At 40.1% G+C, this 26,005-nt stretch overlaps 8 protein-coding genes across 11 annotated transcripts in view; 4 read left to right on the plus strand and 4 right to left on the minus strand.

Annotated features, from left to right (window-relative positions):
* Positions 1-1,350, minus strand: part of trim35-13 (tripartite motif containing 35-13) — a 3,682-nt gene extending 2,332 nt beyond the window's left edge. Inside the window, exon 1 of the mRNA XM_025064175.1 lies at positions 3-1,350. Within this exon, the coding sequence (XP_024919943.1) occupies positions 3-223 (221 nt within the window). The 5' untranslated portion in view covers positions 224-1,350. The remainder of the gene's footprint in view (positions 1-2) is intronic.
* Positions 1,351-1,482: 132 nt separating this feature from the next.
* On the minus strand, positions 1,483-4,802 carry vac14 (vac14 homolog (S. cerevisiae)). Its single transcript, XM_008329586.3, has one exon. The coding sequence runs from the start codon at positions 4,655-4,657 to the stop codon at positions 2,294-2,296; it is 2,364 nt and encodes a 787-aa protein (XP_008327808.1). The 5' UTR covers positions 4,658-4,802; the 3' UTR covers positions 1,483-2,293.
* Positions 4,803-4,836: 34 nt separating this feature from the next.
* LOC103392863 (zinc finger protein 667) lies at positions 4,837-6,983 on the plus strand. Of its 2 annotated transcripts, none has more exons than XM_017040476.2 (4): positions 4,837-5,272; positions 5,369-5,487; positions 5,700-5,799; positions 5,896-6,983. In XM_017040476.2, exons 1-4 carry the CDS (start codon positions 4,993-4,995, stop codon positions 6,765-6,767), a joined length of 1,371 nt encoding a protein of 456 aa, XP_016895965.1. In that variant the 5' UTR covers positions 4,837-4,992; the 3' UTR covers positions 6,768-6,983. The 2 variants fall into 2 exon arrangements, with proteins under 2 accessions (XP_016895965.1, XP_024919939.1); XM_025064171.1 differs by having other exon boundaries at positions 4,847-5,105.
* A 519-nt stretch (positions 6,984-7,502) lies between these two features.
* On the minus strand, positions 7,503-10,780 carry LOC112488363 (zinc finger protein 813-like). The gene is made up of 4 exons (XM_025064174.1): positions 10,291-10,780; positions 9,139-9,275; positions 8,945-9,050; positions 7,503-8,869 (listed from the first exon to the last, which is right to left on the minus strand). Exons 1-4 carry the CDS (start codon positions 10,550-10,552, stop codon positions 8,244-8,246), a joined length of 1,131 nt encoding a protein of 376 aa, XP_024919942.1. The 5' UTR covers positions 10,553-10,780; the 3' UTR covers positions 7,503-8,243.
* pgls (6-phosphogluconolactonase) lies at positions 10,403-16,036 on the plus strand. Its single transcript, XM_008329591.3, has 7 exons — positions 10,403-10,531; positions 12,909-13,083; positions 13,564-13,833; positions 13,912-14,019; positions 14,416-14,517; positions 14,677-14,817; positions 15,047-16,036. Exons 3-7 carry the CDS (start codon positions 13,570-13,572, stop codon positions 15,191-15,193), a joined length of 762 nt encoding a protein of 253 aa, XP_008327813.1. The 5' UTR covers positions 10,403-10,531; positions 12,909-13,083; positions 13,564-13,569; the 3' UTR covers positions 15,194-16,036.
* On the minus strand, positions 10,914-12,872 carry LOC103392849 (zinc finger and SCAN domain-containing protein 31). Of its 2 annotated transcripts, none has more exons than XM_025064172.1 (4): positions 12,264-12,872; positions 12,079-12,157; positions 11,907-12,012; positions 10,914-11,643 (listed from the first exon to the last, which is right to left on the minus strand). In XM_025064172.1, exons 1-4 carry the CDS (start codon positions 12,566-12,568, stop codon positions 10,973-10,975), a joined length of 1,161 nt encoding a protein of 386 aa, XP_024919940.1. In that variant the 5' UTR covers positions 12,569-12,872; the 3' UTR covers positions 10,914-10,972. The 2 variants fall into 2 exon arrangements, with proteins under 2 accessions (XP_024919940.1, XP_024919941.1); XM_025064173.1 differs by having other exon boundaries at positions 11,907-12,009; positions 12,079-12,158; positions 12,265-12,869.
* Positions 16,037-16,130: 94 nt separating the features above from the next.
* On the plus strand, positions 16,131-24,108 carry colgalt1a (collagen beta(1-O)galactosyltransferase 1a). 2 transcript variants are annotated; one of them, XM_025064170.1, is made up of 13 exons: positions 16,131-16,237; positions 16,381-16,522; positions 19,804-19,914; positions 20,000-20,117; positions 20,687-20,821; positions 20,901-21,105; positions 21,201-21,320; positions 21,730-21,806; positions 21,935-22,041; positions 22,139-22,271; positions 22,547-22,674; positions 22,771-22,977; positions 23,074-24,108. In XM_025064170.1, exons 2-13 carry the CDS (start codon positions 16,512-16,514, stop codon positions 23,339-23,341), a joined length of 1,620 nt encoding a protein of 539 aa, XP_024919938.1. In that variant the 5' UTR covers positions 16,131-16,237; positions 16,381-16,511; the 3' UTR covers positions 23,342-24,108. The 2 variants fall into 2 exon arrangements, with proteins under 2 accessions (XP_024919938.1, XP_008327816.1); XM_008329594.3 differs by having other exon boundaries at positions 16,133-16,522.
* Positions 24,109-24,821: 713 nt separating this feature from the next.
* The window catches only part of gmip (GEM interacting protein), an 11,488-nt gene continuing 10,304 nt past the window's right edge, over positions 24,822-26,005 (plus strand). Inside the window, exon 1 of the mRNA XM_008329595.3 lies at positions 24,822-25,058. Within this exon, the coding sequence (XP_008327817.1) occupies positions 25,013-25,058 (46 nt within the window). The 5' untranslated portion in view covers positions 24,822-25,012. The remainder of the gene's footprint in view (positions 25,059-26,005) is intronic.

The raw sequence follows: 26,005 nt of genomic DNA on the forward strand, positions 1-26,005 counted from the left end.
AAGCCTTCTTCAGCACGGTGCTCACCACTATTTCTTCCATGGAGGCTCGACGCCAGCACAAAGGACAGTAGTTTGAGTCCTCACTGCCTTGTGTGTCCCAGCTGTCTTTCAGACAGCCTTCACAAAAGCGGTGTCTGCAAGTTAGCACCACAGGTTGACTGAGAATATTCCCACAAATTGGACAGGAAAGGTCATCCTCTGTATGACCAAGTCTGGTTGCCATTCTCCACTGCACTCTGATGGCGAGGCAGGGATGCCTGATCAGACCCCTCCCAGGGCTTATGATGTCAACCTTACTTTACCCAAGAAATGCCTTCACACCGAGAGGTATATCCCGTATTATGGTGTTGTGTTGACCATGCACACTGAGCATTCTCAAATTAACACTTCTCTGAAGATGACAAATTAGCCTCAGCTGGAAGAGACTGTATCTCCATCCATGATGAAATAATAACCAGAGTAACTGGAGTCTGTTAGGAGAGAAGGGGGTGACAGTCCAATATTTGCACTTAGGATGGCCTTTGAATTGGAGTTAGACTCTCATCAACAACCAGTTATTTGAGAAGATTGATGAACAGGACAACTGCGATCAAATATTTCCAGACAATGTGCATCCAAAATAGGAGTTGTGAGGATATAAATAGTTAGAAGTCACCAAATAGAGCGGAGGCTGTGTGAGTTAAGAAATATTTTCCTGGTGACAGTTGGATATTTTTTCCACATTCGGCGTTAGCCTTAAGCTTGTAAAAACTGTTTCGTGGTTATTTTTAAAACGTCACAGTCGACTTCCCACATGATTTGAATGCCAGTTCAAAAAAGCCCTCATTTCTCAGCAGGCAATGTCACAGGCTCTTTTTAGGAGCTAAACAGACAAGACCATGACTATACTGTATGTAAATCAGTTGAGGATTATTTTGGTACTGAGTGACGATGGGGCAGTTATTTGACCTTAGCTGACCACCGCAGTCTGTCAGTTTCATTACTCTAATTTATGTTGACCTCAAACGGGCCCTGACAGTAATGTTTAAATAAGCCTTAGGAATATAATCTTCTGAGGACAAGTGCTACTGTGTATATGAACTTTAGGTTTACACACATGCGATGTTGGAATTCACAGTCTGCCTTCATCATGCAGGAGTGATTAGGTTCTGTTTTTAGAATGCAGCAGTTCAAACTATAAAAGCAAACGAGGAACTAAGAGGGACGTTTGGACACAGCATACATTTCTGGGCAGGATGAGAGCAAGGAGATTTTTTTTTAAATGAGTAGATTTGAAAGATTTAATTTAGACTTGTATCTGTAAAAAATATTATCATTATTATATAACTATTTAGTAGCAATAGATTTACATTTAGCATGAGTATGATTATTTTTAGAATATATTTTCTCCCTATTGAAATACCAGTTTTTTTATGCTTGTGGATTTCACCATGACTTGTAGTAGAATTTGTGCAGTAGGCTTCACACATTTAGGCCAAAAAATATATTTTTTTAACATTTATTAGTTTTCACACAGGAATGACTCAAATGTGACTTTTTGGAATGCAAGACAGGCAGTGTTCCAATAAAAGAAAGCACACGTTAACTGAACAATAAACAAGAGCTCATAATGGGGGTGGAAGGGGGATATGTTGCAATTGGTTACAGTAACAAAGCAAAGGCACGAGGTTTTAACCATGTGGATCGATGAAGGATTTATACCAGTGATCAGTCATTTACAGATTACAATGTTTAAAATCTGCTTTGTGCTGCTTCAAGACTCTAGTCACACAACATAGAGAATAATGCCTGCTCTGTGTACACTGCTTGAAGGGATGCCCTGTGGAAATACTGTGGTTCATGTGAGAATTAAAAGGAAGAATTGTACCATTTAACACTGAAATGCATGCAGATCTCACTTGTAATACTATGGACATTTTTATCTAACTGTAGATAACCTCAGCTGCTGACTGGTCATCACAAGTACACAAGATAGGGTCATTATTGATGCCACCACATGAGACAATATAACTGATTTTATATACAATATTTAATATGTAACATTAAGCATCTAAAACAAAGTCAATTAATTCAAACAATTGTTCTACTGTCACAGTACAATTACATTATTTTTAAAATAAAAAAAAATCACAAAAAAAAAACTATAACGTATTTTATACCCAGTGTTTTCACTCTTAAGATCATATACATAATTATCATTTAATACTTATTGGCTTTAAGAGCAAACTAATGAACTCTCACAGCAGTACCACTGGACATTCATACACCAACGAGAATCTGAAGACACCATGATTCACATCAGCTTCCTATCAGGATGATCGGAGGCACGCCCAGAACGCTGGTGCCGGACCTCAAGATGTTTACTCTGGACACGGTCGAAATGCTGAAGCAGCTCATTGTAATCTATCTGCAGTTGAGAAGCACGTTTGGAGGTTACCTTCTGCTTGGAGTCCATGTACTTGGACTCATCTACAGTCCTCATGAGCTCTGGATTTGGGACACAGCGCAGGCGATGGGACAGCAGCTGAAATGCCTGGCTCTGAGGCAGCAGCATCAGCAGGCCGTACAGTGCTTTGATCAGATAAGGGTTGTTTTCCACATCCAGGAGCTGGAGGCGCAGATAGGTGAAAATGGGACTTTCGATGAGCTGTACAAGTTTGTCTACCTCCATCAAGAAGTCCACTGTTACTTCTAAATCCCCGAACTTCTGGATGAGTTCATAGGCGTGCTTGTAGTTCTGTGTAAGGAAGCAGAGCGAAACAGTGGCCACCGGATTGTGGCACCAGGAACGATAAAGGCAACAAAAGAGAGCACAGCTCTCGGGAGTGCGCAAATCTTTCAGCTGGTTGCGTAACTGGAAGAGCTCAGCTGACGTTAGCAGGATAGTGTTGAGTGTTTGAACCATTGTTGAAGCAAATTTGAGGTCCTCTTCCTTTAACAAGATGTCTGCCATGGAGTGGAAGATGTTTTCAGCATGAAGCAACAAACACAGTTGCCTGATTATAAACGCTCCTCTGTTCTCCAGAAGTTTCCTCTCCAGACTCAGGCGTTTCAATAGGTTTATCATAAATTTGTAAAAATACGAGTTCATACTTGGAGTGGAGGGCGAAGAGTCCACTGTTTTGGACGCTGGGCTCTGTTGCTTCCCTGGCTTGACACCTTCTGGGACCTTGAGCTCCAGTTTGTTGTCTATGCCATCACAAGATCCAGCTTGGTCTGTCTGGCCAGCAGGAGACGATGCTATTTCAGCCAACACCTCAAGATCCTTCAGTATCACCTCGTCAGACTCATCCGACAGTGTCTTCAGCAGCATAGGAAACAAACTGTCAGTATGCCGGAACATCTTCCGTGGTGTTTTGATGTATAGGTGATATAGCCATTTCAGGACAGCTATTCGCGTCATCATGCCAGTGGAGGAGTCTCGGAGATGGCGGTCCAGCACCTGGACAATACCATCCAGGTCCAAAGTGACATGGGGCCTGTCAGCACTTGCCGGAGTAAAGAAACTGATGTTACTGAGTCCGACAGATTCTTGAGACGCATTTAGCATATCATTACTGTCTCCCTCCAGCTTAGGCTGACCAGGTGGTGAGCCTGTACTTGCACTCTTCTCCTCCTCCTCATCTTCATCGTCCTCAGCAGTTACCAGCTTCATCAGACTGTGATTACAAGCACTGGCAACTTCTTTGGTGCTTTTCTTTCTGTCGTCATATGACAGGCAGGGTAGTACTGCGGTTAAGATGCCAGAGGAGTATGGAAGCACCACTCGTCCTGCGAGCTGAATGAACTCCCTCATCCAAGTCATAGCCGTCAGTTGGATCAGGTCATTTGTTAGTTTGGTCTCATCTGCAACCTGGCAGTGGATAACCAAAATGTTGGCCATATCAGCAAACTTCACACTGGAGGGAGTCCTTTTAATCTCCTTCAGAAACTCCCCCAGCACCACCTCACATGTTCTGCGGATCTCTTTGCTGTTGTCTCCCAGGATTTGGAATAGGCCATCCAGAATTTCAGGGAGGTAGTCCAGGAGGTTTATGTCTGGAACAGACTCCAAAACATGGATCCATGATATGATGAACTGCCGGGCATACTGGTTATTGGAATAAATTCTTTCCCTCAGCAAAGGGACAAATGCCACCAAGTCGAATTTGTTACTTTCTGTCACTATGTCCTTCAACAGTCTGTCCAAGAGTTCTGATCCACTTTTCACATTAGGATCAGGATCTGCTGCGAGTTTGCTGAGACCATCAAAAAGTAGATTAAAGTGAGGCAACACTGCTCCTCTTGCTACTTTGACTATGTTATAAAGGGCCTCGCAGGCATAGTATCGCAGACGGCTGTCTGAGTCATTAAAGCACGTGAGCACTGGCTCAATCAACTCCTTAAGATAAAGACCCGAGTCCTTACCGAGTGCAATGGAACAGGCAGCCAGCCCAATGAGACCACCCTTACGACTGTGTGGATGCTGGGAGAGGGCAAACTCTGATGCCAGGATTTGGATTACATGTCTGATCTGGGTAGAATTATTTTGAGCGACAAAATCTCTCACCAATTTCTCGATTTCCAAAGCGGCAACTTTCCTCTTCTCGTACAGTTTATCATTCAGCGCTCGGACAATGTTGGGCGTCAGAGGCGAGAAGTCTTTTTCCGTGTTCATGGTCGCCGTGAAGTCAACTTGTTCTGTTAAAACCGGCGATAATCCCCGAAAAGCCTGTTTGCATTCAAGTCCGTGCAACAGAGAATTGACATGTATTTTATGAGCAAACCAGGAAGCCTGATAATACGGCGCAGCTGACCGGCAGCATCCGCCGGAAATACGTCATGATTGCTACACGTATTTGGGTCCGCTGGGCTCCACAACAAACAGTGCACGGTAGCTTCACTAGCTTTATATTCACGACCATTTATAGCTTGTACTACAACCCAAGGACTATATTTGTAAACTTAAAAACCTTTGGCTAGTGAAGATATTTATTTAGGTGAGCAGCGACGATGGAGAGCCGCTCCTCCTTACACTCTCAGCTCTCCACCATCATGGAGATAATGGCCAGGTCGGCTCTCTCACAAATCAGCAAACTGATGGATGAAGACTCGACTAAACACCGGCAAGAATTGTCACGATTATTGTCTACAAACTCAACCTTGGCAGAAAAAGTTACCAGTCTTGAGTGTGAATTAACCATTGTGAAAAAAGACTTACCTACTTTGTGTAAAAGTTATCGCACCGTTGGTGTTCAGACTGTCTGCTGTGCCACTGATAATGATGTAAACGGTAACTTTGACGTTTGTGTCTCTTCGACACCATCACTTGTCATACATCGAAGACTGCCTCTGCGTTAATGTTGTTGTTCATACCTTTTCTTCCTAGTGGCCGATTCACCTATCATAAAGGAAATCTTTGGAAAAGAAGGTTGTATAGATCTGTGGAAAGAAAATACCCCGGATCTTTTGGACAGAGTCGCAGACTCATCACAGCTTAATGAGAAGGTGAGAGAATGTATCTTATACAAAAGTGAAAAAGGTCTGCGCATTGAGAAACTGTCACATTAACATTACGCGCAGTGTTTAAGTTACAAAGTTGTTAAGCATTTTTAGTGTGGAGATGGTACAATACTGTTATTTGGTCATTGATTGGGGGATTGGGGAACCTACTACCGGTACTGGTACATCCTACCATTTCACGACCTCTGGTTTTGCAGTCTGTGACAGTTGTGTCTGATCAAATTCCTGTGGTAGAGATTAAAGAAAACGTTGAAAATCCTGTACATGGCCACCAGCAGATAACACTTTTTAAAGAAGGTAAGTGAATGACAGATTATTAGAACTGTGTAGTGCATGCAGCAAATTCACCAGCCTTACATTAATATACTGTTTACCTGTTGTATTTTTATGCAGCAAAACATGATGAAAGTACAGCTGCAGAACCAAAGCCAGTGGAAAACACTGCTGGTGACAGCACTCGAAATCTGTCATGTGGTCAGAAGGAAGTCCAGTCAGAGCCTGCAGCTTCAGCTGAAGAAATGTCCCTTGAATTGAGGTGCTTAAGTGACACAGAGGATGTCTTCAGCACTCATATAATTCCAATTGAAGATGATGATGAAGATGATGAAGATGATGTACAATTTGTTCAAGAAAGACAGCAACAACCTAAAGTTGATCCTATTGTTGGGCCCAGCCACAGCAAGGTCCAAACAAAATTAACAGATAACAATGAAATCACTGATTTGTTAAAAAATTCAAATAACTTGAGTATAAGTAACGTTAAGACATTCAATAAAATGAACAATGAAAAATATACATGCAAAATATGTAGCACCACATTTTACCACAAGGGCACTTTGACACATCACATGAAGTTACACAGATCCAACAGCATTTATCAGCAACATTTCCAACATCGGGGCAAATTAAACAAGCACATCTTTGTTCCTCCGATAAAGTTTCAAGGTGGAAGTAAGTCCTGTGAGTACTGTGGAAAGACCTTTGCAAACCCATCAGCTCTGAGAATCCACTATGTGGTCCACACTGGAGAGAAACCCTACAGTTGCTATTTATGTGGAAAAGGATTCACACAAAAAGGCAACCTAAAATGTCATTTACGTATCCATACTGGGGAGAGACCGTATCACTGTGGCCAATGTGGAAGGACTTTTACGCAAAAAGTGAACCTGAACTGTCATTTAATGGCACACAGAAACCGTGAGGTTGAGATACACAAGTCAGTCAATATCAACAACAATGTAAAGGCTGACCCCTGTGGTCAGTGACTGGTCTAACTGGGATAGTACACAGTATAATACAAACTGATATCATTGTATGTAATGTCATGTTTAGTATAACACAATGTGAAGTTATTCTTACAGATTGCCTTTCATATTCACTCACTTCTGTAAATAAAACCAGGTTTGTATTGATGGTTTCCATTAGCATCAGTGTTGCAATCACTGTCTGGCTTTATAATAAATAAGGCATACTTTTTTTTACATTGTTTAAGTTTTTTATCAATACTGTACATGTGTATAAACAGTACCTAGTTTTGTATGAACTAAAAGTTCAGATTTGCCAAAAAATAGACTGGGTTTGAAGGACATGGAAGTAAATAAACAAATATAAACAAACATGTTATTTTTGAGTAGTAAATAATGAAGCTCTTTATATTTTCAAATGATTTATATTCTTACCTTCAGCCATTATTAGAATAATTTATGCTTTTGCCATGATACATATTGGCAGAACTCACTTATGTTGTGACTATGTGGGATTCTGTGATATCTATGATATTATGTGAAATAATTCACATAAGCGTAACCTGTCTGCTTAAATTATTCACAGTAACTAAATGATGGTTTTTAGCCTAAAATTGAATATTTTCCATGGCACATCCAACAGCAGCAAGGTGGTTGAGAATTACCATGCTATTGAACATGGCATATCAAAAAGAAAATAATGAGACAATGTGACTGACGCCTTAAAGAACAGTAAAGTCATTCAGCCATAAAGAGTGCCTGTAAATCGTTTTAATATCATGTGACCACACACATCATTTCATAAAACAACAATGTTACTTCATTCTTTTCTCCCGTTTACAGGCCAAAAAGACAGGCTCAGCATTTTGAGAATGACCACATTTTGATGAGACTAACAATAAAGCAAACTGTTGTGAGTTGGTTACACTTCTCATTTGTTGTGAAGAGGTAGTTTGTACATTTGTGCTACACATTGTGCAAAAAACTGAGCATATTTTGGCATTATTGAACAAAGGCCATTGTGACCTTATTAACATGAGGTAATGCCAACCATGTGAGTTTGACAGCATGCATGATTTAAATTATTTTCAAAATACTTTCTGTAATCATTTGGAACACCTTTCTTCTGTTTATATACAGTAACAGAACTGTACATATCAGATGGTTGGACATAGCATATGTATGTGTTAGGTGTGCTCTACTCGATCCTGCCATTTCAACAGACATTATAAAAAAGTACCAATACTAGTGTTTCTATTTTCTGTCTTAATACTGCGGCACATCTCGTATAAGGAAATAAAAAAACACAGCAAACAAGCTTAGATTTCACAGCAGTACTGTTAATTCAATTTTCTATTAAAATCTGACTTTATTTTAATGAGTATTTTTTTAACTTTCCCTTTGTACTGTACAAATTGGCACGAGTACAGTATATCTACTCTGAACACAGTCGAAAGAACTTCCTGTCAAACATGAACCTTTCACTGGTTACAAAGCTCATTGAGTGGTTTGGTTGAAACACTGGTGGTGGTTGAGACCGTACTTATATGCGTAACACTTCCCGCAACCCAGGCAACTGTACGGCTTCTCACCAGTGTGTGTCCGTAGATGTATGTTCAGAGAGCTTTTCTGGGAAAAACTTTTGCCGCAGTTTGGACAGCTGTATGGCTTCTCTCCTGAGTGCACACGCTGATGCAATTTCAAATATGTTTTCTGGGCAAATGGCTTACCGCAAACGGAGCAACTAAACGGCTTCTCGCCAGAGTGTCGTCGGACATGGACTTTCAAACTACTCAAGTAGTTAAACATTTTCCCACAGAATAAGCACTCAAACCGTTTCTTGGGCTTCACGAGCCTCGGCTGAATGGTAGGGGCTTCAATTGTACTTATTTGGATATTATCGCCATAGTTAGAAAACTCAGCTGTCGCTGAAGAAGGATTTGCGTTGTTGGACAGAGTGCTCATTGTTGCATCATCTATTATCTTGTCCATAATTGTTGGTTGATTCCTTTGTTGTGTTTGACTGTCAGTTGCTACAGGAAAGGTGTTTAATTCTCCCGAGTGGAGCTGCAGGTCATCAACAGGTCTATGAAGCAAATTCTCCTCTCCAAAAATCCCAGCAACTGTCCGTAAGAACAAGAGTAGTTATATAACAGAACCATCAGAAATACAATTATTTGTCAATAATCTAAGCTTACTTTTTCTATTGTCTGTGTAATTCATATGCTGTCCAATAGGATGCTCATCATACATCTCCTCCTTTATGTAGATAAGATCAGGTTCTCTCACCGTCAAGTCTATCGACTATCAATAAGACAGTTGGAACACAAAAGTACATATTAATAGTTTTTTTAATTATCAAAAAAAGGAGTTGTAAAATTGATCAACTGACCGGAATGGCCATGCTTGTCATTGCAGCGGGCTCCATCGTATCTTTTCCGTGAGAAGGGAGTTTCTCTTCTCTCCAAAAGTCCATACACCAGTCTTTTCCAAATACCCCATCAATGGCTGGAGCTGAATGCTGCTGATCTGGAAGATGAAGATGAATAAGCAGGTAAGAAATATTTTAATGAAGTATGAATTTCTGAGGTAATGTAAACTCTGTCACCAACAAATAAAGATTTGATAATAAGGTCTATATTTTGGGGCCATGATGTCTGTTTCTTATAGTATGTGGTTTTTTACACAGCATTTCATAAAGGAAACCTTCTGTAATGCTCTAGTGGTGGCTACAAATCATTTAACAAGAGAACTGAGTTGTTGTAAAAATAGTGTGAAACTGCAGCTGTTCAACGGATGTTAACTGAAGAGTCTCTATTACTGTCTATTATGTGCTATATACAGTACATATATATATGTACACACAGACACTGTATACACACACACATATATATATGCAGCCATATATACCCACACACAAATATAGATATAGTGTATGTGTAAAAAAATAATTATTATTGCTCAATTAGCTAAATAAATGTTTTGTTGTTGTTTTTTAATCAAAATAGTAACAGACAACCCCTTCTAGGATAGCAACTGTGGGCAGTCATGGCTCATCATACAAGCAGCCACCACCATATGACAAGGTGCATATTTTTATTCAGTTGGTAATTACTCTTAAACTAAATGTACGACTTCATAAGTTGTAAAACAATTTTATTAAGTTATGGCGTTAGATTCATATTAAATAATGTTTGTACCAACATCTTGACCTCATGGACGAGGACTTTTACAAAAAGAGTTCTTAGCACCTCCTGCAGGTAAGAGAGAGGCACTACTTGCTGTGTTGAAAAACACAGATGACCAAAATTATACCAATCTCTCTAGAATTAAAACAAGCAATTAAGTTTTGAAAGTTTAATTTTAGTCAGCAAGTACCAACAGAAGAATCCATTTTTGTCCTAGTGTAATACATTTATTCTGCTCCCCCACGCCCCTTTGCAGAGGCTTCTATCTAAAGGTCCCGCCCCCACAGTTTAATATGACTTTCAATAAAGCTTAGATATTTGAAAAACTGTAGTTTCACCGCGGTGACCGCGCTGACCTGCAGTGTGACGCCCACCAACACTGTTGACGGGGGCGGGAAAGCCCTGCGCCTCCTTGGCAGCCCTCAGCTGGACCTCCAATGAGTAGCACCGCTTCTTCAGAGCCTCGTTCTCCGTTTTATGCAGCGATATCTCGGTGTGAAGGACGGAGCAGCACTCGTCTGCCAGGTTGCCGATCTCAACCAGAGCCGCTTTCGTTAATTTTTCTAGAACAGCGGCCAACTGAGTCCGGAAACTGCGGTTAGTGGTGTCGCACATCATCCTTAATGAAACGATAGCCGTAAATTATTGAAAAATTCCAGCGTAGCAACGCTGGTCTGTAGTCCAATGTGTGCCCCAACGATGCCGCAATGGACTATGGGTACTTTTCTGGGGTTCCGTTTCTATTGAGGACAGGAAACAACTATATGCACATATATATACATATTTAGACCCATGTATATGTATATACATATATACATATAAATAACTATATAAATGTATATTAGTTCAGATTTATTTGTTTTAATGCCTTTGTCTGCTTCATTTGTGGTGTTAAAACCCAAAGAAAAAACAATGAGTAAGACAGTAAAAACATTAGGATGCTCATTCCACAGCACAACATCAGAACAATAAAACAGAACAAGCTCAAATCTTTTTATTTCAGTCAAACATCATAAAAAAGCATCATGACAGACTCTTTTAAATGGTTCCGTCAATTAATGTAGCACTAAATGTTGCTGAATCAGATTCCACGTCACACATGTTCAAACCAGGCTCTAAATGTACTAAAAGGTGTTTTTTCAGATTACAGTTCTTGGTAAATCCTTTACCACATTTAATACAAACAAAAGGTCTTTCTCCTGTGTGTGTCCGTTGGTGCATATCAAGAGTGCACTTCTGAATAAAGCCCTTTCCACAAATAGGACAGCGGTATGGTTTCTCCCCAGTGTGTGTGCGCTGATGTGTGTACAGATGCCCTTTTTGCGCGTATCTCTTTCCACACAGTGTGCACCTGTAGGGTTTCTCCCCTGTGTGACTTCTTTGGTGTATTTCCAGCTGACTGTAGCACCTGAAGTTCTTGCCACACTGTAAACAACCAAACCTCTTAGCAGCAGAGTTTCTCAAGTTGTGGATCTTCATATTTCTAAGCAGGCTTAAGCTCTGGGTGGCAACATTATTAGCAAAGGCATCGGCTGCAAATTCAAAAGCTCCATTCCGTTGTGTTTCTCTCTGCTTTGACCTAGGGAGGGATGGTTGCGTACCTATGTTCACAATGCTACTAACAAACGTAGGTTGCTGACAGCCTGTGAATGGTTTGGAACTCTGCGTTACGTCAGAACTCCTCTTAGTGTCTGCGGCTGCTTCCTTTCCTGTGGATGACATTAAGATCTGTTCATATGTTGTAGCTGATTCACTTAAGCGCCATTTTTATTCAACTTTAAATTGATCTAAAACCCTTTATATCAACAGGTAGTGCATTAAAACATTAAACTAAAATGTACTTTTACTGTTTGCAAATAAAGTATATAATATTTATAATTCTGCATAGGTTATGTTATGTATAAAAAAAGGAAAACACACACATTTAAAACAAACAAAATGCATGCTGCTATGTAACAAATTAAATACCCACTCTTTTCCATTGTCTTTTGTAATTCAGAGTCTCCAATTTCCACCTCTGACAGCTCTTCCTTAACCACAATTTGATTGTGATGCTCCTGTAATGGGGTTTGAACCTGCTGAGAAAGCGAGTGTGAATGCTCTGTGCACATGAGAATGTAAATAACTGCAAGAATGTGTCTTACTTTAGATGTAGGTTGCTCTTTCTCCTGATTTGAAATGCTTGTTTCAGAGAGGGAACTCGTGGTTTTCCATGGGGTTTCACGATGTTGTAGGGAGAAAAACTACAATCAGTTAAGCTGACAGAGTTGAACTGCTAGGAAGTTGTCTTGATGATGTCAAGGTACAACAAGGAGACAATCATGTTTACCTCTTGAAGCCATGTCTAGTAATGCCCTGTTCCAGAATACTGCTTGCTGGATTCTCCCTTATTATCGAGCACGCAGCAGCTGCTGTAGAATCCTGCCTTCTCTCCTGGGCGATGTACATTAATTTCTCCATCAGCTGCAGTTTTTCTGTAAGCGATGAGATCTCGTTGCGCCCTCGATTTATTTCGATTTTTAGCATCTTTGACTCGATCTCCACTAGTTTAGATATCTCCATAACAGCTGTTTTGGACAACGCGTCCATGATGGAGACGAGCTGCGACTGGAAGGAGAAAACACTTAACGCCATATTTCTCAGACTTTCTGTGGCATACCAGACAAAAACGTATTGTAGTTGGTCCCGTCAAAAGGTCTCTAGGCTTCAGTTGTGATATGTTGACACAAGTACCGCGTAAACGTGCCCGTAGGGTATGCGAAAGTACAGGTATATAAAACTCATGTGGCGGTATAATGCTTTATTTCCACCTGCCGGTGGGGAGGAGGCTCCGCAGCAATTGGTTTAAAATAAATATTTTAAATGTTTTTATATTAAATTTATGACCTGTGTAATTTTATGTTTATTGTTTAAATTTCACCTAATGTATGTAAATGTTTAATAAATCCCTTTCTTACTTGTGCGTGACTCGAAGATATACTGTACTTGGGCTTCATCTTGGACTTCAACTACCATAATGCATCGGAAGAAGCTGTTCTAGGTTGGCTTCGGTTGGCTGTTGGGAAACCAGCAGTAGGAAGTAATGCTTCGAATTAAATTTGCCGACTGAAAATCTTCATGAAACTTTGGACTTGAATTTCACTCTTTAGGTAAGAATTTTGTGAAGCTGGTTCTAGTTTATGTTTTTTTCTAATCTGTACCTAAAATTGCGTTGTTGTAATGTAATCCAAATGTTACCAGGACCAGGCGGACACTGGACTGGACGAGTACGAACCACAATGGCATCTTGCATTAACCACTCTGTTTTATGTACGAATCGAACCCTTTATTTATTATAGAAGACGAACAAATACTAATACGACCAGTTTGATTGTTTTGGTAGAAAGTAGCTAGTAACTATTACTATAAACCATTACAACCTCACACGTTTATTGTCTTTAATCTCAAAACTATTAAAATATATTTTTAAAATCTTTTCTATTTGATCATCTCCCAACTCTGCCCCTCCAGTTATATGAGATTATTTTTATAAAGAAGGCTGTGATTGTGGTCAACTGCATTTATACTAATAAAATGTAATTACACACTGCTCAAAGGGTTTGTATTTCCACACACTCTCTTTCATCCAGACAGTCATGGCTGCCAGGAGAATAGTGGTCTTCCCATCTTCCACAGAGCTTGGGCCAGCACTGGCACATTTGGTGACCTCTCGGGCCCAAAAAGCCATTGCATCTCGTGGGAGGTTTAGTCTGGGACTCTCTGGAGGAAGTCTGGTCTCCATGCTCAGCAAAGAGCTGCTAGCACTTCAAGAACTGGATTATAGCAAGTGGTTGGTTGGTTTTTGTGATGAACGACTGGTCCCCTTTGATGATTGTGAGAGCACATATGGACTCTACAAGGTATCAATTTAGGAGTGTGGTTTATCATGTCATGCTGGTATCACAACAGAAGACATGTCATCTGTGCTTCTTTTCTAGAGTAAACTGTTTTCCAAGATTGACATTCCTGAAAGTGGGATTTTAACCATCAATTCATCACTGCCTGTCAGTCAGTGTGCAGAGGATTATGCCAACAGATTGAAAAAGGTAGGTACGTGTTTTATTGTGAGTACAGTCAAAGAGCTCATCAGATTTGCAGTATTTAAAATGTTTGGTGGAACACTGGTGGAAAATTCCTCAATTTTTAACAATACCTGCTGATCACATGATGCTTTCTCTTATTTTTATTAAATTACACAATTGAACTGAGGAATCTTTTAGAAGAACAACCATATTTGTCCTCTGCACTTAACCCAACCCTAGGATGTTGTTGTGCTTTAAGGAGCGGCCGGAAAGTGAGGGATTTTGGTTCTTGCCCATCACACCACAGTTAGCAAGGCTTTTAACTTGTTCATATAATTACTTTCTACAGTTATCTGAATGTTATCAGTTTCTCTGACCACACGTGCATGTTTTGTTAAGCATGTGGTGCTATTTTGTCAGGCCTTTCCAGATGATGCCCTCCCTGTGTTTGACTTGCTGCTGTTGGGCATGGGACCTGATGGACACACCTGTTCTCTTTTCCCAGACCACCCTCTATTGGAGGTAAGGATAATAACATTTTTTTTATTATATGGTTTTTTAACTTTTTACATCTCACATTACTTATATGACAGTTTAAACATACATATTGTGTGGCAGTGGTTCACATCATTTATAATAGATGACTGGGTTTGGTTTGGTTTGGTTTGGTTTCATCCAAAGGAAACAGAGAAGATTGTGGCCCCCATCACCGACTCTCCCAAACCACCACCACAGCGAGTAACTCTGACTTTACCAGTTGTGAATTCTGCACGCTGTGTGGCTTTTGTATCCACAGGAGGAAGCAAAGCACCCATTTTGAAGGTAACATTAAAAGAGTTGTATTGGTGGGACTAAAGTTGCACAAAGAATATAATGTTGTCTAAAAGTTCAACATTCACTAAATAATTTTATGTGAATAATAAAATATTATCAACTGTCTAACACCTACTCTGAAAACTGTATAATAATGTTTAGACTTGCTCAGGAGATATACTTCATACTGTAGACATTTCACTGCTGTTGGATTGTAATGCTGTAACTATTCTCGCAGGAAGTGCTGGAGGGTAGAGAAGGTCCAGCGTTTCCAGCAGCTCGGGTCGTTCCAACCAATGGTGAACTGTTCTGGCTTGTTGATGACCCTGCAGCTGCCTCTCTTACTATACAGGTAGAGAGGCCAGGTGCAGGGGCCAAACTGTAGAGCTTTTTCCAAAACGGATACCAAAACGGAGACATTGAAAGCAGGATAAAGAAAAACATTTCTACCTTGAAAGTTCGCACAACAGTGGCTGTGTGTCTGACTTCAGTTTAATTCAAAGTAGTTTCTCCACACAGTTTTTTATTTGCTCATTTAAGGTTTGTCTTTATCAAAATGGCAAGTTGCACACTTTTCTGTCAAATATATCACGAGTATCTGCATCATTTAAAATTATGATGCAGCTATTTGCATTAGAAATGCATCAGATACTACTTAAAGTACAGATTTGCAACGTATTGCAAATATGTACAATGTGTGTTCAAGTGGTGCAGATTATGTAAAATATATGAAGGATGATATTGTTCCACCCAAATTATTTAAGATCATTGTTTGGAAAATGATTCATCTTTGTAATAAGTCACTGTATTATTACATTATGCAGCTAATTTGCCTATTATAACAAGCTCAATACATGCAAACTACACCATATGAACTTCACATGCATATTATAATTTCAGAAATAACAATCTCTTTGTGCTTTAATTCCCCACACTGACTCATAAAACTGATTTTGAAGGCATCTTGCAAAGGTTACAGCGCATATGGAGATAGAAGATAAGGCTGAAGACGTACATTTTTTGGTTCTTTTTTATCATCCTAGCAAGGTCTCTAAATCGTTTTGAATGCCAGAATACATGGTAAATGTCAGTTGTCTCCTCTTAGCAGCACCATCAAAGTTAGCATTGACCATGTCAAGCTATCGCCTCAATTTGTCTGAATTTCATTACTCACAAAAGAACGGCTGCATTTGTAAGAATAAAAATAAAAAGCTCATAAAACATGGTATTTCTGTCGTCACTGTCTTCTTGTTCTGTTGTCCATCCCCTTTAAGGATCCGCCCCTTTAAAGCGCATCATCGCAGTGTTGTCACATCAGGAATCAAGATTTCCTGTACACATTCTGCTTCTCTGTGATGACCGCAAAAAGTAAAGAGGCGACCTTTAAACGTTGTCCCGTCACGAGCCACAACCACCACTACACACCCACGTAGATTCTTTTTTTATATATACTTTTACCCATTTCTTTATTTATTACCGCTATGTTCTGCCCTAACTTGGCCTGCCTCTCCACCCCGCTGCTGCTCTGGCTGCTCTCCTGGTGCTGCTCCCCTGCCTACGGATACTTCGCAGAGGAGCGATGGTGCCCGGAGTCTCAGCTCCAAGCTCCGCGGCTTTTCCTCGCTCTCATCTGCAGAAACTCCGCTCACTCGCTGCCCTATTTTCTCGGCACCATTGAGCGACTCAACTACCCCAAGGATCGCATGGCTCTATGGTGAGTGTCTACACTGCAATGTTCCATGTATTTGCAGCAATAAACAGCCCTAAAGTAAACATAGCATCTCAAAAGTTGGTATGTTGTGCATATACAATAGTAATGAGCCAATATAATACGTGACTGATATGTGTACGGATGCTTGAATATATTTTATAAGGTTCAATGAAGTGACAAAAAGTGGGTGGTCCTGCAGAAAATGACCGACTATTAACGGGAAACGTGGAGGCTAGTCGTTCTGTGCAAGCTACAAGTTTCTTTTTCTCTTTTCTGACTTTACTCCATCAAAATACTAGAGGACGAAGTTCCAGTGTGTTGTCCTACTGATATTAATAGATGATGTGTTCAGTGTTCATCAGCCATGCATTGATCTGTATACGTGGAGGGGAGGGGACAGGGCTGGTCTGCTCGTGGGAGGAGCACAGTAATATAACGTGCTAATAGAAATAACTATGGTTCAGTCCACACGATGGATATACACACGTACAAACAAAAACACATGCACATACACACACCCTCGCGCACGCCCATGTAAGGAAACATTCACTCATCTTCCTCAACTATTCAATTATCTGACGATCAATTACACACATTATAAATATTAGTTTTTATAACTACTAATAAAAAATGGATGACCAAATTAGCATAACATAATCACCCATTATCTGTTGAAGGGTTAAACCTGTAATAGGAGGGATGCTGGTTCAAATCCTGGCCCATCCATGACTGTGGTGTGTTAAGCAAACATCAAAATTCCACTGCTCCTTTGGCTCACTAAAAAGTGCAGCCCACAGCTCCGGTGTTAATCACTACAGCGTTTCATGGAGTTGCCAGCAGAGACTCATTTCACCTTAGGGAATAATGAAACCCAGAGACAAAGACACTAATAGTACATTTTAGTACATTATTTCCCCGTACCTAACTTGACTTGTTGGAGAATGTGTTGGCCTTTAGTAAACCAAACATATTTATTACATATACCACCAGGGTAATCCAGCATGCTGACCAGTGTGAATGCAACATTAAGTTAAGATGGATCAGTCAGTTACTTGTAGTAATGTCAGCATTATGTGTGTTTTTAACCATTATAACACTAATTGCGTACATTTTTATATCAAGAAAAAAAATGCAAAAACTGTATTGTATTTAGATTGTAAATAAATATCAGGCTCATATTTTTTCATTTTATTCTCTTGATTTTTAAATTTTGAGGGCTGGAAAAACATTACAAATGTGGAAAAAACTATTTTTAACCTAAGCGACAAATAAATATATAAATATAATCACTATGGTCTTCTGTAATACAATGGAGGATAATGTTAGAGATTTCAACAGAACCTTTGTTTGCGTTCCTGCTCAGTCAGATACATATATAAATCATGTATGACTTAAATATTCTAGCTTAGTTTATAGGTCTTTGGTCTACAGTACAGCTAACACGTCTGCACTCACTGCAACTTTTTCTTTGAAAAATTTAACTTTCAGTTATAATTACACGGTGGTTGTGCAAATTGATGTAATAAACCTTACTAAGTGTAGTAAGGCAGAATTTGAGGGAATTTTCAAGGGAGGTGCTAACAAAGTGCTGACAGCCCACCCATGATCACACCCACAGAGCTGCGGGGTTTAAGATTAAGTGTTTTTTACTCAGCAAGCTAGTGAAAAAGTTTCACACTGACTTAATGAAGTGAGTTTCTTTAATGTATTTGGCGGTGGCAGTGTTTAGACATGTTTCACTAACAGTTTAGTTACCATCTGGAAAATGTAAGCAGCCGTCTGATGCTGCACTGTAAACATGTTCTATGAGTTCTGCTGATTCTCGCAGCTGCTTTTAAACATGCCAAAGACCAGTAACCCACAGGATCAGAACTGACCACGCTGCCACTTAAGTCATGGCTGATACCATGCAATTTAGCCTTTCATTTCTGTGAAAAAAAGGAAGCGAAACACAGGTTACAGAGACGCGATGAGAGCACCAGTCGAACATGTCTCAAAAATGTTTATTTAGGTTCAACATGAGACGTAATTCAAAGGATTTAGAAGGACGGTTGGCTGGAATGGGAGAGGGGAACACTCCTAACTTGGATCTGTAGCCATCTCACAGATTCCTGTGAAATCTTTGAAGTTGATCCACAGTGAGTGTCACACATATGTTCAAACTACAAACTTGGCTCACTTTGGCTGCACGTGTTCCTTTTGCAGCGACAGCTGCTGAGAAGTCATACGATACATGGCCGACTATTTAATGGAATGGATTAGTGTCTGTTGTGGCAATAGTTGATTCTAACTTACCAAACAGGGAGGTTCAAAGACTAATGGATGGTCTGATTTAGTTCTTTTCATAGCCTTGGATTAGATATGATTAGAATGCATGTGTTGAACAGCTTTACTTCATATCATAAATGCCCTAGGTGACCAGAAATATTCTCTGCCACAGAGGTCAAATGAATCTTTTTAATTGTGTTATTAAAAGATGTTCTAGAACTGAGTTAAAAAGTTAAGTGTTGTTCTATAAATGCATCATTTGTGTGTGTTTCCCACAGCCCCGGACAATGAGCTCCCACAATCCAAACACAGGCCCATTGTCATTTGAATCTTGGTATCATCTTCCCAAAAGTATCAGCTTTAAACCAGTTTGGAACGTGTGCTATATTTCAATTGTGCTTACAAACTTACTTGTCCTAGCTTCGGTTGTTTTGCTCAGCTCCTTGTAATGCTAAATTAGCCACATTTGTGTTCGTGTTACTCTGGTGCCATCTGCCATATTTCTCAGGGTGGTCTGTTCAGGCATTGACATTTTTAACAGCAGACAGGAAGAGGTTGAATAGAATAGAATAAAGCACGGTTTATTTTAGGAGTGCATTATTCACCAACTGTAGGAGGTGGAAGAGAGGGGAATGATAGCCATGTTACCAGATCTTCTCCTCCACCACACACACACCACACACACACCACACACGACCGACACCATAATCAGAAGACCACATACTGTAGGGCTGAACAATGGTCATAGTCAAACACTTGCAATGTGAAGCTCAACAGCAAATAGCAAAGGTTAACATATTTTAAGAGCAAGCTGTTATAGTTCACTCTAAATTAACAGTAGTTATGACTGTGACACCTGTGAGTTAGATGGACCTTGGACCTTTTTAGGGTGGATCCTACCCTTGCCTGATGTTTCCTGGGATTGGTCACAATGACCCTGAAAAGGATTAATCAGTGGAAGTTGAATGAATGAAGGAATGAATGAATACCAGTTATTTTTTGTTGTTTATCAACAGGGTAGCGACTGATCATAATGAGGACAACACTACAACCATCCTGCGAGACTGGCTTTCCACCGTGCAGACTCTTTATCATTATGTGGAATGGAGGCCAAAAGAAGTGCCCAGGTTGGTTAGCTTTGTTTTACTGTCGTTGTTAAAGAACACCGTGTGACAGATCCAAAGTCTGACGTTACCTAAATATCACTTCCAGTCGCTATCCAGATGAAGATGGTCCAAAGCAATGGACAGACCTCCGTTATGAGCATGTAATGAAGCTTCGACAAGTGGCTCTGGAGTCAGCCCGTGAGATGTGGGCGGACTACTTCATGGTAGGTCAACAAACTGCTCTTTACAGGCAATGAAAATCACAGTAACCAGTGATGCTGAAAGTGTTTCCATTTTTAGACCAGGCAAGACGTTCCAGCCCAGCCTATCTTTATTGTTCAATAATAGCAGCAGAGGGAAAAGTACAGAGTTGGGCCGAAATCACCAAAATGACTTTGGCAGTGGGATCAGTGTTTACCGGTGTGTACTTCTGTGGTTAAGTTGTGGTCCATCCTTTTTCATCTGGATCCATACACTGACACAAATCTGGACTCAACATGAACCTTATATTAAAACGGTGTTCTTCTCATGTCTGCATTCCTCAACTCGGCACTTTTTCTCTCTAGATTCAGTGGGGTATAATTTTGTAACAAAACGTGCGAAACTGCAATAATCTTAAGATACATTTTTTTAGAAACCACCAGAGCTTTTTCCATAAATAGAAACCTGGGTTTTTTTAAGCATCGCTGTGTTTTTGTCCAGTTTAACCTCCAGGACTATTCATTTATTCCACTCACTCAAAGATTCCTATAAACAAAGAGACATTACAGTTTCATCATCCCTCTCTCTGTAGTTGGCGGACTGTGATAATCTGCTCACCAATCCCGATGTGCTCTGGAAGATGATGAAAGAGAATAAGACGATCATCGCACCAATGCTGGAGTCACGTGCGGCCTATTCCAACTTCTGGTGTGGAATGACATCACAGGTACTGTGATGATGACTGGGTCTAGACCCTTTCTTAAATCTAGTCCAAACTGACCTGCTGGTCTGCTCTGTTCATCCAGGGTTACTATAAGCGCACACCTGCCTACATACCTATTAGGAAGCAGGTGCGTAAGGGCTGTTTTGCTGTACCCATGGTCCACTCCACCTTCCTGATTGACCTGAGGAAAGAGGCGTCCAAACAGCTAGCCTTCCACCCACCACACCCTGAATACACATGGGCTTTTGATGATATCATTGTGTTTGCTTACTCTGCTCAGATGGCAGGTACTGTATAACCCCCAAATTAAACACGTCGGTGATTTCTCCCAAGTGTTTGAACAGTCTTGGTCTGAAACATTTCCATTGACTGATCTTTACAGATGTCCAGATGTTTGTTTGTAACAAAGAGACCTATGGATACTTGCCTGCACCCCTTCGCTCCCACAATACTTTGCAAGATGAAGCTGACAGCTTCTTGCACACAGTGCTTGAGGTTAATGGTGAGTGGCTAGCTTTTCATATTTTCATATTCATACCACACCCCCAACAGCACCTTAATCATATTTAATACTGTGAAAACATCATAAACACCAGTGGTCCTAATACAGATCCTTGTGGAACTCCACAGGTTGATCCAGGTCCGATAAGAAATAGTTTAGTAATAAATATATTTTTAAATTTGTGGCCTAAATACAATACATACAACATTATAATATCTGCAGAATTAAGGGAGAAATATGCACATTATTACTTTTAAGCCACTATATTTCAAGATCAGTTCCTTTTTCAATATATATGTATATATTTTTTTCATTTTTGCAATCAATAATCCAGAAGTTTATTCTATATAATGGATTCCATATGATTCATTTACATAATTCCTGCTTCCGTCTTTATCTCACCATGTAGTGCGGAATTCCGCACTGACGCCTTCCAAACATGTACGTGTTCCCAGACGAAAACCTGACAAAATGGGATTTGATGAGGTGAGCAAAGAGTGACGTGAAGATGGACTCTCCAGACATGTCTCTCTTGTCATTTCTTTGCTCTATAGCTCCCTCTGCTGTTAAAATTGGAAACTACATTGACTCTTCTTCCGTTTGCCCATCTGCAGGTATTTATGATAAACTTACAAAGGCGAACTGACCGCAAAGAACGCATGTTGAGGACTTTGTACCAGCAGGAGATCGCTTGCAAGGTTATTGCAGCTGTGGATGGAAAGTAAGTTAATTAGTTGAATAGTATCATAACAAGTTTGAAACATGGAAGATGAATGTGTTTGTCAGTTTGTTATGGATTCTGTTGACTCTCTTTTCAGAGCAATGAACATCAGTGAAGTCCAGGCCATGGGCATCCACATGCTTCCAGGATATAGTGACCCTTATCATGGTCGCCCACTGACAAAAGGAGAGCTGGGATGTTTCCTTTCACACTATAAAATCTGGGAAGAGGTAAAAAGTAGAAGGCAAACATTTGAGAGTTGGCCTAGAACATGCACAGTTACAACATCATAATAACAGTTTAAATAGTTCAGTACTACTAAGATAACAAAGATGTATCCTTAACGCACTACTGAAGATCCATAATATTTTAACCTCTTAGGTAATATCCATCAGAAGAGCACATTTTTATAGTTGGGTTTAAAATGTCTGGGGGACGTGACATTTTGTGTTTAATTTCAAGACACATTTTATAAAACCTTTTATAAATTTTTGTGCTGATGAAGATTGTAGAACGGCAACTACACACCTCCCTGGTGATCGAGGACGACCTACGCTTTGAAGTATTTTTCAAACGTCGCCTGATGAACTTGATGTATGAGGTTGAAGAAGAAGGACTGGACTGGGACCTTATGTGAGATTGGACTTCCTGTCTTCCTTCCTTCCTTTTTGGATTTCTCCTTAGATTCTGCTAATAATGTTTGTCACTTGTGCCTTTTTTCATTTACAGTTATATCGGTCGCAAGAGAATGCAAGTGGACCATCCAGAGAAAGCAGTACCTAATGTGCACAACTTGGTGGAAGCAGACTATTCATACTGGACTCTGGGTTACATGATATCGTTACAAGGAGCAGAGAAGCTTCTGAAAGCAGAACCTCTGAAGAGAATTTTACCGGTGGATGAGTTTCTTCCCATCATGTACAACAAACACCCCGTGTAAGTTTAGTCTCATGTACAGCTGAGAGCAGATTTCCCTTTTCCTTGTGTTTTTTTAATCTTCCAGCCCTGATTTATTCACCTTCTGCTCCACAGATCTGATTACATGGAACAGTTTGAAACCAGGGACTTGAAGGCGTTTTCTGCTGAGCCTCTTCTGGTCTATCCAACACACTACACTGGTGATCCAGGCTACATCAGCGACACGGAAACCTCCACGGTGTGGGACAACGACAAAGTCCGAACAGACTGGGACAGAGCACGCTCGGGGAAAACCCAGGAGCAGGCTAAAATAAGTAGTGAGGCCCAGAACTCTGACGTCCTTCAGTCCCCCTGGAACAGTGCAGCTCGAGACGAGCTATGAGACTGACAGAGAAAATCAACCGGTGCATAGAACAAACCTATTTTTTTAATCGTGTGTCATATTGGATACTATTGATTTTTTTTTCTCAGTAGGGCTAGAAAAATGAGAGTGTGCAGAAAGGTTTATTTGACGCAAACGTGACAGTTAAAAAAGGGATGGAGTTTTCACCAGTCTGTCCGTTTGTATTTTTATATAAAGGCACTAGACTTGCCATTTGGGATGGCATTTGCAGTACCCAGCCTCTGTCTGTCATACAGAAATGATTCTATATATCACTAAATGATGCAATTGGACTGTTTCATTTCAGTCACTGGGCAGATAAGTAACGTTGCTCTGGTTTGACATGACACTGTGAAATGCTTTTATATTCTAATGAGGGATTTATCAAACCGTGTGTCGCTGAACCAATTCTGAACTTCATTTCCGTCGTCAGATGTCACAAAACCTGCATGTCTTTGGGTTTAGACGTTAGTTTGTTCTAATTAACATTTTTTGCTTTACTGTCATCTGCTGAATGGGCAAAGAGTTTGCAGTAAATCTTTGCTGAAGCAACAAGACATGTGAAAAACAGTTTGAAATCAAATACTGGGTAAGTCAATGCCATGTCTTGTTTGTTCCTTCCTGGTTTCTGCCTGCTGTGGCTGCAGTTGGTCTCTGCTGACTTCTGTCTGTTAATGACTGGAGACATTTTCATCACTGATTTTGCACAGAAATGTTAGCGGTACATTGTGCCTACAAAAAAATAAATAAAATACTGACTTTCTTAACATGGCTCAGTGGGTTTTCTTTTTTAAACACGTGGTAGTAAACAGTACATGTATTGTGGCTTTAGCCCTGGTTACATCCATGAATGCCAAACCTTTGGTCTTTTTGGGATCAAAAATGTTTTTGATCATTGTACATAGCAAGCATACATACATCAAAGTATAACTACAAAAACTAAGTAGGGTTGAACTTTAATTTGGGGCCAGAATAACCTCTAGGTCAACATGGTTAAAGCCTCCTCCATACAGATACAACCCATGGTCCGGGGCAGGTATCCCTTGCAAAAAGTTTAAAAGAAAAAAAAAACCCATAAGATGCCAAATTTCTTTCTGAATGAAAAATGCAGAAAATTAAAGATGTGCTTTCATTTTTTCTTATACTGACCTTTGTAAACCTCCTCTGTCAGGTGTGAAGTAAAACCAAAGTCATGTTAGTTAGTCTTATGATCCAAAGTACCAGGAAGCAGTAATCAAAAAGATAGTGTGGTGAAATAAACTTTAATGTGATGGCTCAGTTAGAAGTCGATGCATAAACTAATGTGTCTGTTTCTATCTTCAAAGTTCATCCAGACTTCAGGTAATACAGGCCTTGTTTCAAAATAAATAAATAAAGTCATGTCTTTTCTCACCTACTCAGTACACAGGCGGGGCCTACAGTAACAGAAAGATACACTTCCTCTTCCCATACAGCTGAGTGTTGGCCAACCACCCTTCTACCAGTGGAAGATCACTGAGAGAGCAGCAGAGGCAGGAAGCTCAACGCTGCAGGGCCTATAACTTACCATAGGTTTCAGTGCATCAACACATTTTCGTTGGGTTTCCTTCCTCTTGTGTGCTGCTTGTGTGGTGTGGTGTGTAAACGATGTGTGAGTGCCGTCAGTAGGCCTGTGTTTAGATCAGTTTAGAAATGGAAGAAGATCAAGTGTCCAATCAGGATTCTTCTCAAGCGGCAGGTGAGCACCAGCCGTCAACATCAGTATTGTTTTTATGATTCATTATATTGGCACGTTTTAAGGTATTGAGAAATGTTGTGTGTATTTTGGGTTTAAACGCGCTGATTGGAGATTTACTCCGTGACTTAAGATGTGGACGTAGCATGTGAGAGCATGCATGAATTGTTGGCACCAGGAGCCTGGATATTCCTCTCTGATGTGTCTGTCAGGACCTTTGTCATCAGAGAGGGACCGTGAACTTCCTGAACTGTAGCTCTGTTTTGACACAGTCTCCTTCTGTCTTTTGTACGACTTCTGTATTTTTATCTGAAAGGAAATTCACGCCTTTCATCTACTGCAAATACTAAAGATGGTATGACTCAAATCAACGAGTAGATCTGTGGAAATTCAGTAAAATATTTCCAGAACAACAAACAGAAAGGGTTAAAAAAAAAAAAGACTGTGTCCAGTTACATGGATGTCATTCTTCGTAATTCTCGCTCTTGCACCGAAACACTGCTGGTGTGAAAAACAAGGTCTTTGTGTTCAGTATGGGACGTGACACAAATTGCAAGCAGGATGTGGTTGACCAAAATGGAGATGTGTCTGAAACACAGCCAGAGAGAGAGATTGCTTTTTTTTTATCTCCTGCATCTGCTGTAAATTAGCAGTGTTTAAGGATACCAGCTACCTCCAGTTACACAAAAGCTACATTTTTGAGGTGTACTATAAAAATATTCTTCACGTGTGCTCAGAGTTCACGTTTAGTGAAAGGACTTTCAACAGTGTGACCTCAGGAGAACATTCTTCGTTAACTTCCTTTTTGTAATCCTGTTTCTTCTTCTTATTAATATGTTGTTCATCTGGTATACGGTTTAGTGTTTTTGCTGAGCAACAACGTTTTTAAAAAATATATATACAAACAGATTTTGACGTCTGCACTAAAGTTAAAAAATAATGAGTTTTTG

This window comes from Cynoglossus semilaevis, chromosome 17 (assembly GCF_000523025.1).
Source record: "Cynoglossus semilaevis isolate Cse_v1.0 chromosome 17, Cse_v1.0, whole genome shotgun sequence".
In the NCBI taxonomy this organism is placed as follows: domain Eukaryota; kingdom Metazoa; phylum Chordata; class Actinopteri; order Pleuronectiformes; family Cynoglossidae; genus Cynoglossus; species Cynoglossus semilaevis.

Excerpts from the sequence above, each read along its gene's own strand:
- vac14 (XM_008329586.3), bottom strand. The coding sequence starts at position 4,657 with ATGAACACGGAAAAAGACTTCTCGCCTCTGACGCCCAACATTGTCCGA.
- LOC103392863 (XM_017040476.2), top strand. The coding sequence starts at position 4,993 with ATGGAGAGCCGCTCCTCCTTACACTCTCAGCTCTCCACCATCATGGAG. Across the intron at positions 5,488-5,699 it reads CATCACAGCTTAATGAGAAG|TCTGTGACAGTTGTGTCTGA; the intron begins GTGAGAGAATGT and ends CTGGTTTTGCAG. Across the intron at positions 5,800-5,895 it reads GATAACACTTTTTAAAGAAG|CAAAACATGATGAAAGTACA; the intron begins GTAAGTGAATGA and ends ATTTTTATGCAG.
- LOC112488363 (XM_025064174.1), bottom strand. The coding sequence starts at position 10,552 with ATGATGTGCGACACCACTAACCGCAGTTTCCGGACTCAGTTGGCCGCT. Across the intron at positions 9,276-10,290 it reads TGGTGGGCGTCACACTGCAG|ATCAGCAGCATTCAGCTCCA; the intron begins GTCAGCGCGGTC and ends TTCATCTTCCAG. Across the intron at positions 9,051-9,138 it reads TGACAAGCATGGCCATTCCG|TCGATAGACTTGACGGTGAG; the intron begins GTCAGTTGATCA and ends TCTTATTGATAG.
- LOC103392849 (XM_025064172.1), bottom strand. The coding sequence starts at position 12,568 with ATGGCGTTAAGTGTTTTCTCCTTCCAGTCGCAGCTCGTCTCCATCATG. Across the intron at positions 12,158-12,263 it reads ACTAGACATGGCTTCAAGAG|TGAAACCCCATGGAAAACCA; the intron begins GTAAACATGATT and ends CCTACAACATCG. Across the intron at positions 11,644-11,906 it reads ACAAAAGACAATGGAAAAGA|GAAAGGAAGCAGCCGCAGAC; the intron begins GTGGGTATTTAA and ends TGTCATCCACAG.
- pgls (XM_008329591.3), top strand. The coding sequence starts at position 13,570 with ATGGCTGCCAGGAGAATAGTGGTCTTCCCATCTTCCACAGAGCTTGGG. Across the intron at positions 14,020-14,415 it reads ATGCCAACAGATTGAAAAAG|GCCTTTCCAGATGATGCCCT; the intron begins GTAGGTACGTGT and ends CTATTTTGTCAG. Across the intron at positions 14,818-15,046 it reads GCAAAGCACCCATTTTGAAG|GAAGTGCTGGAGGGTAGAGA; the intron begins GTAACATTAAAA and ends CTATTCTCGCAG.
- colgalt1a (XM_008329594.3), top strand. The coding sequence starts at position 16,290 with ATGTTCTGCCCTAACTTGGCCTGCCTCTCCACCCCGCTGCTGCTCTGG. Across the intron at positions 19,915-19,999 it reads AGGCCAAAAGAAGTGCCCAG|TCGCTATCCAGATGAAGATG; the intron begins GTTGGTTAGCTT and ends TATCACTTCCAG. Across the intron at positions 21,106-21,200 it reads TTACTCTGCTCAGATGGCAG|ATGTCCAGATGTTTGTTTGT; the intron begins GTACTGTATAAC and ends TGATCTTTACAG.